General features: G+C 49.1%; 1 protein-coding gene across 1 annotated transcript; it reads left to right on the top strand.

Moving 5' to 3' along the window:
• Positions 1-3,715: 3,715 nt before the first annotated feature.
• Positions 3,716-11,432, top strand: LOC111161573 (uroplakin 1A). Its single transcript, XM_022525315.1, has 7 exons — positions 3,716-3,796; positions 4,952-5,152; positions 7,757-7,831; positions 7,973-8,080; positions 9,729-9,908; positions 11,222-11,305; positions 11,388-11,432. Exons 1-7 carry the CDS (start codon positions 3,716-3,718, stop codon positions 11,430-11,432), a joined length of 774 nt encoding a protein of 257 aa, XP_022381023.1.
• Positions 11,433-17,178: the final 5,746 nt, after the last annotated feature.

Genomic DNA, 17,178 nt, shown 5'->3' on the forward strand with positions numbered 1-17,178 from the left:
TGGCTTCAAAGGCATCTGCCATGTATGCCACTTAAAACAACAACAATCTTCAGTGAGTATAGAAAAATATGTACATTTGACAAAGCTGGTAGGATGTCGGTGTTTGTTACAGGTATTTTCTACATTGTCTTGTATATTTGAAATATATCAATATTTTTAGATTACACCACTGACCATGGGAAAGAAAATGTCTTAAAAATAAATACAATGAGGGGTGCCTGGGTGACTCAGTGGGTTAAAGCCTCTGCCTTCGGCTCAGGTCATGATCTCAGGGACCTGGGATTGAGCCCCACATCGGGCTCTCTGCTCAGCAGGGAGCCTGCTTCCTCCTCTCTCTGCCTACCTCTCTGCCTACTTGTGATCTCTGTCTGTCAAATAAATAAAAAAATCTTTAAAAAAATAAAATAAATGAATCAGACTTTTAAAAAAATACAATGAAAATATATATTATTCAATTCTACTCAGACATCGAGGCCTTTTGGAACCTGCTCTAAGCAAGGTGACAGGTGTTTAGGTCACGGCATCAGACTATTGAGACTTTCGCGATGGCACCATCAGGATTAGAACTAGATCATTTTTCCATTAGATGTTAGTTACATGGGTTCATACCATTTCCTTTCAAGCCCATAGACAGCCTAAAATCAGCTCTTGTGCACCTTTGGAAAACACCCCTTTGACACATCAAATGTGTTTCTTTGAAAAGGTTTTACCCTCTAGAACACATTGCAATTAGGAATATATACGTAGGGGCGCCTGGGTGGCTCAGTGGGTTAAAGCCTCTGCCTTCGGCTCACGTCGTGATCCCGGGGTCCTGGGATCGAGCCCCGCATCAGGCTCTCTGCTCAGCGGGGAGCCTGCTTCCTCCACTCTCTCTCTCTGCCTGCCTCTCTGCCTACTTGTGATCTCTGTCAAATAAATAAATAAAATCTTAAAATATATATATATGTATACACAGAAAAATGCGCTTATCGAGACCATACGGCTGGACAGATTTTCAAAATCTGAGCACCCCATGTGTAACCAGTGTCCAAGCCCAGAAAGAGAAATCCCCTCCCTGTCCCTTCTAGTCACAATGCCCCCGAGGGTAACCACTCCCCTGTCGTTTATCCCCCTAGATTGGTTTTGCCTGTTTTTGAACTTCATATCTAGAATCCTACAGTGACAGTCTTTTGGGTATGGCTTTTCTCGATTACTGTAATGCTTTTGAAATTCATCTCTGTAGTTGCAGATACCAGTAGTTCATTGCCTTTTATTGCTGAATAGTATCCCTTGTATGCCTATACTGTAATGTACTTACCCACTCTACTGGGAAGGAACATTTGGGTGGCTTCCAGCTTGGGACTAATATGAATACATTCAGAGCATTTGATAGACAGAAATGGAATTCCCAGGGACAAATGGCTGGATCATAGGATAGTCATAGGAGAGGCATACGTCCTTTAGGAGATCTTGGCATTGTGATTTTTTTTTCTTTAGAGAGAGAGCAAGCAAGTGGGGTGGGGGCCTCAATCCCACAACCCCAAGATCATGATCTGAGCCAAAATTAAGAGTTGGATGCCTAACTGACCGAGCCACCCAGGCATCCCAGCCTTGTGATTTTTTAAAGGAGGTAATTAGCACTCCAAAATGTATTGTTTGAAGACTGGCTTATATAATGAAAAGGAATTGTGAAATTTCTTTTTTTTTTTTAATTTTATTTATTTATTTATTTGACAGACAGAGATCACAAGTAGGCAGAGGCAGGCAGAGAGAGAGGAAGGGAAGCAGGCTCCCTGCCAAGCAGCGAGCCTGATGTGGGCCTCAATCCCAGGACCCTGGGATCATGACCCGAGCCGAAGGCAGAGACTTTAACCCACTGAGCCACCCAGATGCCGCAGGAATTGTGAAATTTCAAGTCTGACATCGAACTAGAACAGGGGTGCCTGGGTGACTCAGTTGGTTAAGTGTTAGCCTTCAGCTCAGGTCATGGGATCGAGTCCCACATCGGGCTCTCTACTCAGCAGGGAGTCTGCTTCTCCCCCACCCCTCTCTCTGTGTCTCTCTCAAATAAATAAGTAAAATCTATAAAAAAGAAAAAAACTAACTAACTAAAAAAAGCTAAAGAAGGCTTTGACATCACATTAGAACAAAATCGATCCCTTTTATGACAGATGACGGTAATGCCCCATTGATGATAACTTTTTCCTTCTACCAGACGGTTTACACTTGATCTTAGCCAAAAGACTGAGTCATTTTATATAACTTCCAACTACTAACAGTTACCAACTATTTGAAAGTAAAAAATATTTCATATTGTTAGCATAGCCCTATTATTACCAAGTTATTTTAGCTAAACCTCATAAAATGTACTTGACAGATCATGTATGTTATTATTTAAATTTTCTTATTAATCCTTAATATAAATGTAAATCAATAGAGAAAGACTATTTTAAATGTAAAGCAGATTGACTAAAAACCAAATTACTCATTTTAATTTTAATCAGAACACATCTCATGTGTTTTTTTATCAAGCCATTGTCTTAACACCGCAATTTTAAGTTCCATTTGTTTGTCCATTTCACATGCACTGAGGGAGCTACAGCTCAGAAAGAAAACACAGTCAGTGCCTTGGTTCTTGAGAAGTTCTGGGGGAGGACTGGGTGCCCCAAGCCATTTTCACCTGAGGAACCAGCCTTGTGACGCTAGGGGGAACCATCGGAGGGAAAGTGGGCCCCTCAGGAGCCTTGCTGATGCAGCCTGGCCTCTTGCTGTACACCAGGCCAGAGGACATCCTTTGCAGACATCCCTGTGCTCAGTTCCCACTGCTGCTGAGGCGAGTCGTCTGATGATACCCATTCTGCTAATGGGCAAACACACATACCAAGTTACTCAGCCCAGAGGAGGCAGAACTGGGATTTCAACCTTGGTCTCCTTGATTCTGTAGCCTGAAGACATTTCCGCCTATGGCTCCTCACTGTGACCCTGCTTTGTCTGTGTGTGGTGGGGGGGGGGGGGGTGGGGGGGGGGGAAGGGGGGGGGGGGGGGGAAGGGAGAGTGTACTTTTCTCCCACCAAGCCTATTCTGTGTGCCTTCTCTCAGTTTCTAGCACACTCTCTTCTCCCCTCCCCCACCCTGCCTTATTCACTCATCTGGAACTCCCCTCACCCACTCCCACCACAGCAGCCTGGGAGCAGGAAGCCTTGGGCACGTCACCCTGCTATGCAGCCAGACCTTAGCCCAATCTTGAATTTCAGGTCTATAAATCACTTGGGTGGGGGGGGGCGGGGGTGCTCATAAAACTGTTCTCCTATGCTGGTCGGCCTGCTTGACCTCTTGTCCCCTCCAGACACCTTCTGCCTTCCTGGAGACTGGCCCGAGGAGGGGCCTGGGCATATATAGGGAGCCACTGTGGGAGAAGCTAGCCACAGAGGCTTCGGAAAGAGAAGGTGAGGAGGGGGCTCTGGGGGTCTGGATGAGCAGGGGGGAACTGGGAAGCTCGGAGGTGCAGGGAAGCCAACACTGAGCTCTGGCCAGTGACTGCCCTGCCTGAGCCTTGGTTCCCTCTCCTGTAAGGTGGCACACCATCAGGGTTTGTGGGAGGATTCTGGGCCTAGCAGAGACCAGGAGCATCCCCGGCAGCTGGGGTGTGGAGGGAGGGCAGTGGCTCCAGCTGGGGCTGCCCTGCATGCCTGGCCTCTGCCTGACCTTATTCGGGCTCATGTGTCCCAGGAGAACTATGGCATCTGCGGCAACAGAGACGGAGAAGGGGTCTCCGGCTGTGGTGGGCCTGCTGGTGGTGGGCAACATCATTATTCTGGTGAGACTTCCCCCAGTGCCAGGAGCCCAGTGGGTGGGTGGGGAGGAGGGGACAGCCCAGGCCTGGGAGTGGGGACTGAGGGCCCCCTGCCATGGCCAATGCCACCAGCTGTCAGAGAAACCTGGATTCTAATCCCAGCTCTGCCAATCCCCAGCTTTGTAAGTGGGAGCAAGCCACTAGTTCTCTGAAAATAGGAATGCCGGGAGGATGAGTTACTGGATTCTTGGGCTCAGACCAGAGTCTGAGTAGCTGCACGTGCGGCTACTGTCTGTGTCGGCCACAGCAACGGTCGTGCCCTGCAGCGGTAACAAGGACCGTCACACAGCTGTTACTAGGACTACCGAGGAGCATGCACACCACGCGCTCTGTGAGTGTTAGCTTGATTGGGGTCAAAGGTATCCTCTGAGAGGCCTTCCCCTCTCCTTGCTCCCATCTCTCATTCCTATAGGTACTAGATTTTTAGTTTCTCCAACATTTCTTTAAGCGCATACAAATAGCATATATAGCTATTTTCTTCCTTTTTTGTCCAAACGGTAGTTCATTCTACATCCTGTTTTGTGCTTCCCCGTTTTTCCTGCTCACATAGTCCATAGGCCACTCCACGGGAGTCCTCAGAGAGCCGCCCTGCCCTCTTCCACCCAGCAGAGCACTCCCTGTGCGGCACGCCGGTGCCTGTGACACTGGGATGCAGAGAATAACTTCGCGGGTTTATGATTTTCCTGCACAGACAGGACTGATTTCTGCAGGCAGCATTGCTGGGTCAAAGGGATGATGCACTTGTAGTTGCTCTGGGCCTGGGCAGGTTCCCCCACTCGGGAATAACAACACTGTTTGAGGGAGGCCAGGGGCATCTCCTCTGTTCCTGTCATGCACTCTGGGCTTCGCATGTGGCATCTCCCGGCATCCTTGAAGCATCCGGCAGCTCGGGCGTTGGAGGGGGTGGGGGCGGCTGGGGGAGGAGGAGCAGGGATCTAGCCGGGCAGCCCTTCCCTTCTGGCCTCTGTCCAGCCCATCCCTGGTCATGGAAGGCGACATCCTTGCCATTCGCATGTGCCCACCTTGCCGAGGGCAGCGGAGGCTCAGAAGGGGAACCTGCTCAGAGACAGTCCTGCGGCCCCACCTGCTGTGTCCTCTCTAACCTGCTGCCCTGTCCAGCTGTCAGGCCTGGCCCTGTTTGCCGAGACAGTGTGGGTGACAGCTGACCAGTACCGCGTGTACCCACTGACGGGTGTCTCGGGCAAGGATGACGTCTTCGCCGGCGCCTGGATCGCCATCTTCTGTGGCTTCTCCTTCTTCGTGGTGGCCAGCTTTGGGGTGGGTGCAGCACTCTGCCACCGCCGGTCCATGATCCTCACGGTGAGGCCCCCGGGGGGGGGGAGGGCATGGGGCCGGGCAGGCACGGAGATTGTCTCCACAGAGTCACTGTAACCATGGCCACCGAGCCCTGAGTGTGTATCCAGTATGCACCACACTTGGGCCTCGTGGCAACCATTCTATTTAATCTTCCCATAACCCTATAACACAGGCTCAGCCATTACCCTCAATCTCCAGAGAAAACTGGGGCACAGAGAGGAAGGGAAGGGAGCTCTGCCCGGGAGAACGGCTCTTGAGTGGCAGGACGGAGATGCGAAATCTCAACTAGTTGGTCCCCAGAATCTGTGCACATGAGCTCTGTCAAAACAACCACAACAATAGCATGGCTGCCATTTTGGGAGCACTTATTATGTTCTAAATGCTTTGCATAGATGGGTGCATTTACTCCTTACAACCCACCAGGAGATCCCATCATTATGGTGAGCACATTTGACAGAGTTGAAACGGAGGCTCAGAGAAGTGAAGTCACTTATCCGAGGTTGCAGAGCAGGTGGGTGACAGAGTCAGGATTGAAACCTGAGCACTTCAGCTTGAGCCTTGCTCTTAATTTCCACCAGTGATAACCGCCACCACAAGAACCCAGGCTTCCCAAGGAACGCTCCTGTGCCTGGCACTAGGCAAAGCCGTTTAGAAAATGAGCTCCCTCAGTGTCCCCAGTCCCCGTCTGGAGTTAGTGCTTCTCTGCCCGTTTACCAGACAGGAAAACGGGGGCTCAAAGAGGCCAATAGCCCAGGTGATAGGGAAGGCAGGAGCTCCGATCCCAGCACCCCCGACATAGAGACAACATTGTGCTGCCTCCACAGCCGAGGGCCTCTTAGATTCCTGGGAGCAGCGGGTTATTCCATCAACAAATGTGGATGGAGTGAGAACCGTGGGCCCAGTCCTGCGCTGGGCACTTTGGCTATCTAGAGAGAAAATAGGAAAGCCCTAAGGGGAGGGCGCCCCCAATGGGGGGACAGTGGACAGTAAGGATGGAAGGAAGGTCTGGAGCTGGGAAAGGGGAGGGGAGGCCTCGGGGAGGTGAGGGGGTGTGCTTTTCTGTGGGAGGGAACAGCAAGAGGGGGCCAGGAGTCCAGTGTGGCTGGAACCAAGAGGGAGTGGGGTGTGGGAGAGGCAGTAAGGGGTCAGAGAAGGGAGGTACTATGGGCGATGGGCATGGAGAATGGGGGTGAGAAAGGGGAAGTGGGCCTATCAGTTGAGTCTTGCCAGCCTTGGTAAGGACTTTGGCTTTCTTGTGAGTAAGATGGAGCCTTGGAAAGGCTCTTTTCCTTCTCTTTTGCTTTCTTTCCTGCATGTAATTCTCTGACATAACAATTTACCTGAAGCCCTAAAAGCTCAGCCAACCGGTTAAAAAAAAAAAAAGTTTCTGTCTGTGTCTTACTCCCTTATTAGTTTTTCATTAACTAAGACATGAATTTTTTAAAAAAATTATTATGGGAAATTTCAAACATTGCGTGCGGTGAATGGCATGAACCCCACATACCCATCACCTAGTTTCAACAATATTGACCACAGCCTGGCCAGCCAGTTTCCCTCGGCTTCACCCTCTGCCTGCCCACATCCTTCTTCCTGGGGTATTTTGAAGTGCATTCCAGACACCAAGTCATTTACCTGTAAGTACTTGAGTGCACGTTTCTCTGAGCGCTAAGGACGTTGTTGAGAGCAGTCAGGCATGTTGTGCCGCTCATCTCTTGGCAAAGGTGTTGGCGTATCCACATTCCACCCCCTGTTGCTTTAAGGGAGAAGGTGAGGTGTGAGGAAAGTGCTTTTTTTTTCTTTTTATGCACAACAACCGTGCCACGAGTACGCCCTACAAATTCAATATCTAGTCTCTGTTCAAATGCCTCAGGTTGTCTCAAGAATGTCTGTTTTGTTTTGTTTTTCCTGTAGTAGACATTTATTTTACTGTGCCCAGACTGATAGTTAATTTCAGGCAATACTTTACATATTTTTGTTGATATCATTTTTTAAAATATTTTATTTATTTACTTGACAGAGAGAGATCACAAGTAGGCAGAGAGGCAGGCAGGGGTGGGGGGAGCAGGCTCCCCTTGAGCAGAGAGCCCAATGTGGGGCTCGATCCCAGGACCCTGAGATCATGACCTGAGCCAAACCCAGAGGCTTAACCCATCAAACCACCCAGGCGCCCCTGATTTAATTTTTTACTAACATTTTATTATTAAAAAACTTAAACATACAGGAAAGGTGAAAGACTTGACTAGGGAATGCTTGTACACCCACCACCTAGATGCTACTGGTCACATTGTCCTGAACTTCTTTTTAAAATCCCTCAGCGGGGTGGGAGTGGGGGGCACGGCTGGGTAGCTCAGTGGGTTGAAGCCTCTGCCTTCAGCTCAGGTCATGGTCTCAGGGTCCTGGGATGGAGCCCCGCATCGGGCTCTCTGCTCATCAGGGAGCCTGCTTCCCCTTCCCTCTCTGCCTGGCTCTCTGCCTACTTGTGATCTCTCTCTGTCAAAATAAATGAATGAAATTAAAAAATAAAAGACAATCCCTTGAGGGGGTGTGACTTGGCAGGCTTTGCCCTGACTGGGTGGTGCCTCTGTCTCTCCCTCCATCTCTCCCCAGTACCTGGTGCTCATGCTCATTGTCTACATCTTCGAGTGTGCCTCCTGCATCACGTCCTACACTCACCACGACTATGTGAGCTGGGCAGAGGCCAGGGGAGGGGTGTGACTTGGGACAAGAATGGCAAGGGTCCGGGTCTGGGTCTGCGGGTGGAGTGGTGGTCGACCTCGCTCTCCACTAGCCCCACTGGACCCTGTTCTTCCTGGACCTCCACAGATGGTGTCCAACCCATCCCTGATTACCAAGCAGATGCTGACCTTCTACAGTGCAGACACTGACCAGGGCCAGGAACTGACTCGCCTCTGGGACCGCGTCATGATTGAGGTAGACAAGGCGGGGCAAGGAGGTGAGGGGGTAGGAAGGGCTGGAGGAATGGGGCTCTGACCACAGAGGTATATAGGCACCTCCCCTTATGCCCACTGATAGATGATACCCACTCCTGTGGTTCTTCTGGAGAACAGGATTGGTCATGGCCATTTTCCAGGTGACTAGACAGGCCCAGAAAAGGGAATGTCACCTGGTGTCACGTGGTTGGTAAGCTGGGATCAGAGTCTGCCAGCCTGGATCCAGAGCCCCTGCTCTTGGCCGTTATAGATACCTTCTTAATAAGGAGGATAATCATAATAAGGAACATTTAATGAGCACTAACTTTGAGTACTGTTAGAAGCACTTTTTTTTTTAAAGATTTTATTTATTTATTTTATAGAGATCACAAGTAGGCAGAGAGGCGGTGGGGGGGGGAGCAGGCTCCCTGCTGAACAGAAAGCCCGATGTGGGGCTCGATCCCAGGACCCTGAGATCATGACCTGAGCCAAAGACAGAGGCTTAATCCACTGAGCCACCCAGGCGCCCCTGTTAGAAGCACTTTTAAAGCTTATTTAATTCACACAGCCACCATAAGGGAGATCAGCTTTCCAGCCATGAAGAAATCAAGGTAAGAGGTTGAGTGGCTTCCACAAGGTCACACAGCTGGTAGGTCATAGAACCAGAAGGATTCAAACCCAGGCCACCAGCTTCCAGAAGCCACATTCTCTCTCTCTCTCTCTCTCTTTTTTTTTTTTAAAAAAGATTTTATTTATTTCTTTGACAGACAGAGATCACAGAGAGGCAGGCAGAGAGAAAGGAGGAAGCAGGCTCCCTGCTGAGCAGAAAGCCCGATGTGGGGCTCGATCCTAGGGTCCTGGGATCATGACCTGAGCCAAAGGCAGAGGCTTTAACCTACTGAGCCACCCAGGGGTCCCCTTTTTTTTTTTTTTTAAACATTCACATATTTATTTATTTTTTTTTAAACATTCACATATTTATTTGAGTGAGAGAGCATGCACGTGTGTGGGGGTGGGGAAGGGCAGAGGGGATGGGAGAGAGAGTCTCAAGCAGACTCCGTGCCAAGTGCAGAGGTTGACGCAGGGCCCGACCCCACAACCCTGAGATCACAACCCATCACGACCCAAGCCGAAACCAAGAGTCAGATGTTCAACTGACTACACCCCCCAGGCGCCCCCAGAAGCCACATTCTTAATTAAACCCAACATGATATGGCACAAGAGAAGAATATTGAGGACCCAAGAGAAATTGAGGTCCCAATTTGGTTCAAATCATACCTGTAGGCAGGATTGGAACTCATATGTGAAGGCGCCTATGTTTTCATCATTCAGGGCCACCAACTAAATACAGATGCTAGAAGAAACCAGAAATCCTTCTTTGGGTGTCATTTACCTCAAATTTTTTTGACAGCTAATTCAAAAGAATTTTAAAATGAGTCATGAGTGTGGGTTTGACTCAAACCCCCCACCAGCCCCTTGGTGCCGGGATAAATACCTCTTGCTCCTTGTTCACAAGCACAGATGCTGCCCGCCCCCCCACCTCAAGGCCCAGGACATGGGAAGTCGGGACCTTCCTCACTCTGTGACCTTAGGCGAATGGCTGTCCTCTCGGAGCCAGAGCCTGCCTGACCCCCTGCTTTTCTCTCCAGCAAGAGTGCTGTGGCACATCCGGTCCCATGGACTGGGTGAACTTCACATCAGCCTTCCGGGCGGCCACCCCGGAGGTGGTGTTCCCCTGGCCCCCACTGTGCTGTCGGCGGACTGGCAACTTTATCCCCCTCAATGAAGAAGGCTGCCGCCTGGGCCACACAGACTACCTGTTCACCAAGGTGTGTCCCTCCCTGCGGCTCCCCTGTCTGTGCGGCATGGTTCTGGCCCCCTCTGGTCCTTCTATCTCTTCCTCCCTCCCACGGTCTTCTCCTCCAACCCCCTCTGGCTTCTTCCGTTCTCTCCCCTCTCTCTGGCTCTCTCAACTCTCTCTCCATCTGTCCCTCTTCCCTCTGCAAGTCAGTGGGAGGCACAGGGTCTGTCTGATCCCGAGCCAGACCTGCAACTTTTCTTCCGGTTGCCTGGGAATGAGAGCAACAGGAATCACAGAAACAGCACCACCACCATAGTAACCAACTTTCATTGAGCCTTTGAGTTGTACCTGGCATTCTTCTAAGGGCTTTAAGTCTTCATCTTAGTTAATTCCCACCACGGCCTGTGAGGTATGCATTTATAATTATCGCATTTTAAGGATGATGAAGCGGAGTTCATTCGCTGGTAAGGGATGGAGCTGGGACTGGATTTCAGGCAGACAGGCCCCAATTAGGGGATTTAACCAGGGCAAGGGGAGTGCAAAGGCAGAGAGAGAAACCAGAGGAGGTTAGACTAGGAGAAGAAATGGTTCCAGCGATCCCTCTGGCTGCTTCAGGACCCTGGAACCATACGACTTAGATCCGGTGTCATGGAGAAGGGAACCTGCGCCAACCATCGCCACCCTCGGAGCCAGACAGCTATTTCTGAAGCCCAGTTCTGCGCAGAGTGTGCGCATGCGTCCATTCACGGACGCTCCACGGCCACCTTCAAGGCCAGTGCTGTCAAGATTGTCACCTCCCAGATGGGAAAACTAAGGCTCAGAGAGCCAGATTCATTCCCAGGCCCCAACAGCTAACAAATGATGGAGCTGGCCCCCAACTCAGTCCCGCCTGACTCCAGGACGCACACCCCGAAACTTTGTTCTCAGCTGCTTCCAAGTCGAGGCAGGGGTCTACCTGAGGGTGACTCTGTTGTGAGGCTCAGGTCCCATTGACCTCATTCCTAAACAGGGAGGCATCAAAACTGCACTGCTCGTAGTAAAGGCAAATTTCAATCCTGGGCACCTGTGGGCAGCATGGCAAGCCAGCTCTGCACAAACCTGCCCTCAGACTGTCATAGCCACTGCCACACACCTACTTGTGTGGGGCCTGGGTTCAACATCACATCCCTGGTTCCCCAAAACCATTCTGGGAGGTAGACACTGCCACAATCCCCACTGCACGGCTGAGAAAACCAAGGCTTGAAGAAGGAGGTGATCTTCCGAAAGGCACACAGTGACTCTCCCTCAGGGCTAGCCCTACTGGGCATTTCCTCAAACTCCCATGTTTTTCCCCTTGCCCAGGGCTGCTTTGAGCACATCGGCCATGCCATCGACAGCTACACATGGGGGATTTCGTGGTTTGGTTTTGCCATCCTGATGTGGACGGTGAGAGGCGGGAGCCTATGGGCAAGAGGGGGATGTGGGTGTGGGGCTGGAGCGCCCCTCACCTGACTGCCTCCTCGTACAGCTCCCTGTGATGCTCATAGCCATGTATTTCTACACCACATTGTGAGGAGCAAGAAGGGAAGGTCACGTGCACGTGCAGCCTCCTCCTGTTCCTGTTTCCTCTGGCTGAGGGCTTGATGGCTGCCCCACCTCCCCGCTTCCCACCTCCCTCAACCTTCCCTCCTTCCTCTCCCTCCAAAGACCTTTTACCAACTTTCTGAGCCCTGCTGAGATTTGGAGATGCCCTGAAACCCTTGGACATGTGTACAGGGACTCTTAGGACCCTTAGGGACCTCATTTCACTCTGCTGATTCCTGGCCCATCTTTCAGCATCAATTTAAAGTCCTGTTCTCAGGGGACCTTTCCCGGATCCCACTACCCCATCACCAATGCCTCTCCTGTAGCTCCTCCTTCATGGCAGTTGTTGCCATTTTTGCTAAATAGTTTGTGATTGTTTATACTCTGGTAGATGGGATTGCCATGAGGGGAGGGACAAGCTCTGTCATGGTTACTTTATTGTCCTCAATATCACCCAGCAGAGGGAGGGGCATCAATATTCAATAAATACTGGTTGAATGAATTAATTTGTTTTCCTTGGGGGCAAAGGCGAATGAACAAGAACTCTTCCAATGGAAGTGGCAGAAACCCAATGGGCACTGACTGAAACATAACATGGAATTTCTTGTCTTGTGTAACTGAGACAACATTGCTGGCTTCCGGCATATCCAGATCCAGGAGTTCAATTGAAGTTTCCAGGAAACCTGTTTCATTCTCAGGCAGGATTCCTTTGGCAACACCGGACTTAACAACTTTACACTAAGCAACACAGCAGGAAGAGACGCCTCTCTCCCAATAGCTTGAGCCAAGGTTAAGGATTCAATCTCACTTAGAGTCTAGGCCCATCCTTTGGTGGGGGAAGGGAGGGTACCTGAATTACTACTGCTGTGAAGGATGGTGTTGGGAAGTGGGGGTGATTTATCAAAGGAAAATTAGAGTGCAGGGTTGTTGGGCTGGTACACGTGGCAGATAGCCTCCTCCCAACGGCTGTAGCTTCCAGCAAATTCTCTAACGGATGCACGGCCGCAAACACTCTAGGAATCTTATCCTCACTGTTGTCCTCTCTCAAGCAGGCCAACCTCTGTCCATTTTATAGCAGTTAGGTCCTGCCAAGAGGGCCGGGCTTCCTTCCCCTCCAAATGACGTTTCCCAGAGTCCTCCTTTACTCCACTGGTCTGCAAACCCTGAATTCAGATATCAGCTTTTAAAAATATACTTTTGTTTATTTTTTTTTAAAGATTTTATTTGTTTGAGAGAGAGACAGAGACAGAGATAGCGAGAGAAAGCATGAATGGGGAGCTGAGCAAAGAGCCCAACACAGTACTCGATCCCAGGACCCTGGGATCATGACCTGAGCCAAGGCAGGTGCTTAACTGCCCGAGTCACCCAAGAGCCCCTTTAAATGCACTTTTAAAAATATATATAATGGTCAGGGGTGCCTGGGTGGCTCAGTGGGTTAAAGCCTCTGCCTTTAGCTCAGGTCATGGTCTCAGGGTCCTGGGATCGAGCCCTGCATCGGGCTCTCTGCACAACAGGGGGCCTGCTTCCTCCTCTCTCTCTCTGCCTGACTCTCTGCCTACTTGTGATCTCTGTCTGTCAAATGGATAAATAAAATCTTTATATATATATATATAATGGTCAAAGAGGTTTTTTGTTAGGTTGAAGAATTGGAAACATCCGTCAGCAGGGAATGTACAGCTCATGTTCTATCCTTGGGCTGGATTCCCTGTTGCTTAAAAAGAAGATAGAGCTATGTGAGCCAATACAAAAAGATGTCACAATGGTCTAAGTAACTGGAAAGTATATATAAGGGTGTTCATTACAGTGACCTAAATGAACCTCTGGAGGGGACTGGTTAGGTTAGCTAGGCTATGTCTGTAGTCTGGAATACCACACAGTAGTAAAAAATAATGTTTTACCATGGAGAAATCTTCAAGAGATGCAGAGTAGAAAAACTTACAAGCCACATACAGTACTTTTATTCGTAGATACATTTTCAGAGCTGGTCTTTTTAAAGAAATGGGTCAATGTTTTTAGCCTAATGTTTAAAAGAAAGGAAAAAATACTTTAAAAAACCCCCAAAATCATTCATAACCCTACTATTTGAAGAAGATAAAAATTTAGAAATGTTAGTGTCCCATATTTCACTCCCCAGTAAATCACCACCCCTCCCCAAATCTGGTCCAACAGCCCCTAGAATAATTGTGATGAACACATGATGAATGTCCTTTCTGGCTTTTCAAAAGTTTATATTGACACATCTATAGATATATTTTTTTAAGATTTTGTTTATTTATTTGACAGGGAGAGAGATCACAAGTAGGCAGAGAGGCAAGTGGAGGGGGGTTGGGGAAGCAAGCTCCCTGCTGAGCAGAAAGCCCGACTTGGGGCTCGATTCCAGGACCCTGAGATCATGACTGAGCCAAAGGCAGAGGCTTAACCCACTGAGCCACCCAGGCGCCTCTAGTTATTTACTTTAGAGAGAGAGGGAGAGAAAGAGCATAAGTGAGCATGGGGAGGAGCAGAGGGCAAGGGTCAAGCCCTTACATAACAAGGTTATGTATCCTGACTTGTGCTGAGCAAGGCGCCGGACATGGGGCTCAATTCCACCACCCGGAGATCATGACCTGAGCCGAAATCAAGAGTCAGACACCTTAAACGAGTCAAACAGCCAGGCGCCCCTACACACCGTATTTTAACACACAAGAGCTGCTCTGGGTTAACTGACCTAACTGGCTTTCCTGCAGGCTCTGGAATGAAAACCTCCCTGATCCTGTGCACATATTTGACTGCCTTGTAAATGCGGCAAGGAAAAGGGGGATTCCGGCCTAATCTGCTTTTACATTCAGGTGTGTCCTCATGAGCAAGTTCACAGTGACCTCGTCTGTGACTCTTCCTTGGAGAACAAGGGAGGCAAAGAGGCCTCACCAGCTTCTCTCTGAGCCCTAGTGTGCTCCCCTGTGAAACGGGGGTTTTAACAGTCCCTGCCTTGGGGCATAGGACCCCATTCATTCTAAGAGCTCAGGAACTAACAGACCTTTTTATAGCGAATCATGAATTTTCTCAATTTGGTGTTATCAGAATCCAGTGCAGAAATGCACCGTCCGCTGAGGCTGCATGAGTCCTGATTTCCGACGTCTGGACTCTACGGTGCCCAAGGTACAGAGGCTGATTCAGCAAGGTGACTCCATACTTGTACTTCAAACAGTAAGGTCACACTTGAAAATGCTTTGTGCTTTCGCTAACAGGTGTTCAACCCAAGAGCTCAGCGTACATTAGGGTTAATACAATATATATATTTTTTTAAGATTTTATTTATCTATTTGACAGAGACAGACGCAGTGAGAGAGGGAACACAAGCAGGCGGAATGGGAGAGGGAGAAACAGGCTTCCCTCGGAGCAGGAAGCCCATCTGGGGCTCGATCCCAGGATGGGATCATGCCCAACCTGAAGGCAGACACTTAACGACTGAGCCATCCAGGTGCCCCTAATATGATACTTTTTTATCTGAGGGGCTTTAAAGAGTGTTTGTGGAATTAATGGAGATTGGTATGCATAAAATCAAGTTTTCCCTTAAAAAAATCACACTGCAGGGGCACGCAGGTCATGATCCCAGGATCCTGGGTTCGAGCCCCGCATAGGGCTCTCTGCTCAGCAGGGAGCCTGCTCCCTCCTCCCCCTCTGCCTGCTTCTCTGCCTACTTGTGATTTTTCTCTCTCAAATAAATAAATAAGATCTTTAAAAAAAAAATCACATTGCAAATGAATATCTGTCATGGGAAAATACTTGGGAAATTATTCAGTGCAAAAAGATTACAAAAGAGCATGCTAAGTATGATTGCTTTTCTTCTTTTTTTCTCCCCCCGATTTTATTTGTTTGACACAGAAAGAGAGAGAGCACAAGCAGGTGGAGGGGCAAAGGGAGAGGGAGCCCGATCCAGGACTCAAACCCAGGACTTTGGAATCATGACCCAAGCTGAAGGCAGACATTTAACCAACTGAGCCACCCAGGTGCGCCTATGATTGCTTTTCTGATAAAAATATAAATATGTGTATGTTAGCATTAAAATTATGAAACAAAGCCCCCCAAAAGTTACCATTGGTTATGAAGGAAGGGGAGATAAGTGCGGGGGATTTTTATTTCATTCCTTGGGCATTTTGGCATTTTTCAAATATTCTATGATGATTATTGTTGGCCTCCAAAACCAATAAATAAATATTAATCAAAATGTCACCATGGGATGTGAGAGGTGCATTGACCAAAAAAAAAAAAGAAAGAAAGAAAGAAAGAAAGAAAGATTCTGCTAAACATTTTGAACTTTACCTGAGCAGTGAAAACAGGCCAGGCCTTGCCAAATGCTGGGGACTGGGGGTTGGCCTCTGGGAGGGCAGGGAGCTCGGCTTCCACCTCTGTCCCAGATCTGTCCCTGCCTTCCTTGGATCCATCTGGTCACACACCCGCAGAATGTGGCTCACTAGGCCGGAGGGGCAGCAGCGTGGCCTGGTCTAGGCAGGCCTTTCCTAGCAGAACAGGTATGTCTGCCCCGGCCCCACCACTCAGACACCCTGTAGGTGAGAGGGAAACTGAGAGATGAGGGCCAGGTGGGGCTCTCAGGACCATCCAAGGGAGAGGGAGCCATTTAATGACTCTTCCTACCACATCTCTACATGACCACATCTGTCCATGGCTTGATCTAACCTCTAACCCTCCATGGCTCCCCAGTGTCCTCAGGACGTCCAGCACCTCTGCCTGGCACCGAGGGACCCTTATGGCCTGTCTCCCTGCCACTTGCCCAGGCTTATCTCCCTCTTCTGCCCTACTGGGCCAATCTCTCTTTCACCATCTGAGAGTGTAGAATGGAAAGAATGAACTGTACTAGCAATCAAGCAGAAACACACCTCTGATTACATCCACTGGTGTTTACACTCCTTACAGAGGGCAGGTTGGCTCAGTCACTAAAATATTACATCTCACCCCTTTGACCTCCTGATTCTTCCTCTGGGAATCTATTCTGCAAATGTGCTCACATGTGTGTGCAAAGACCTATGTGCATGAATAACTAAAAAGCCATGCCTGGGAAACAGCCTAAATCATGTCAGAAGGGAAGGAGTTCTATAATTCATTTGCACTCCAGGGAACTCTATGCAGCTAGGTTTAAAGGGAAACACATTTACATTAGTTAATATGAAACCATCTCCAAGATGTATTGTTCGTTGAGAAAAATGCAATGTGCAAAACTGAATGTATGCTAAATGCAACGTAGTATCCTAGATTGGAGCCTGGAAGACAAAATATATTAGTGGAAAAACTAGCACGATCCAAATAAAGTCTGGAGTTTCGTTTTGTTTTGTTTTTTTTTTGAGATTTTATTTATTTGACAGAGATCACAAGTAGGCAGAGAGGTAGGCAGAGAAAGAGGAGGAAGCAGGTTTCCTGCCAAGCAGAGAGCCGAATGCAGGGCTCGATCCCAGGACCCTGAGAGCATGACCCAAGCTGAAAGTAGAGGCTTTAACCCACTGAGCCACCCAGGCGCCCAAGTCTGGAGTTTAGTTAGTGGTTGCAGCCCGACACTTTAATTTCTTGGTTTGGATTTTTCTTTTTTTTCTTTTTCTTTTTTTTTTTTTAAAGATTTTATTTATTTGACAGACAGAGATCACAAGCAGGTAGAGAGGCAGGCAGAGAGAGAGAGAGAAGGAAGCAGGCTCCCTGCGGAGCAGAGAGCCCGATGCGGGGCTCGATCCCAGGACCCTGGGATC

This window comes from Enhydra lutris, unplaced genomic scaffold (assembly GCF_002288905.1).
Source record: "Enhydra lutris kenyoni isolate GAN:26980312 unplaced genomic scaffold, ASM228890v2 scaffoldscaffold85, whole genome shotgun sequence".
NCBI classification, from domain to species: Eukaryota; Metazoa; Chordata; class Mammalia; order Carnivora; family Mustelidae; genus Enhydra; species Enhydra lutris.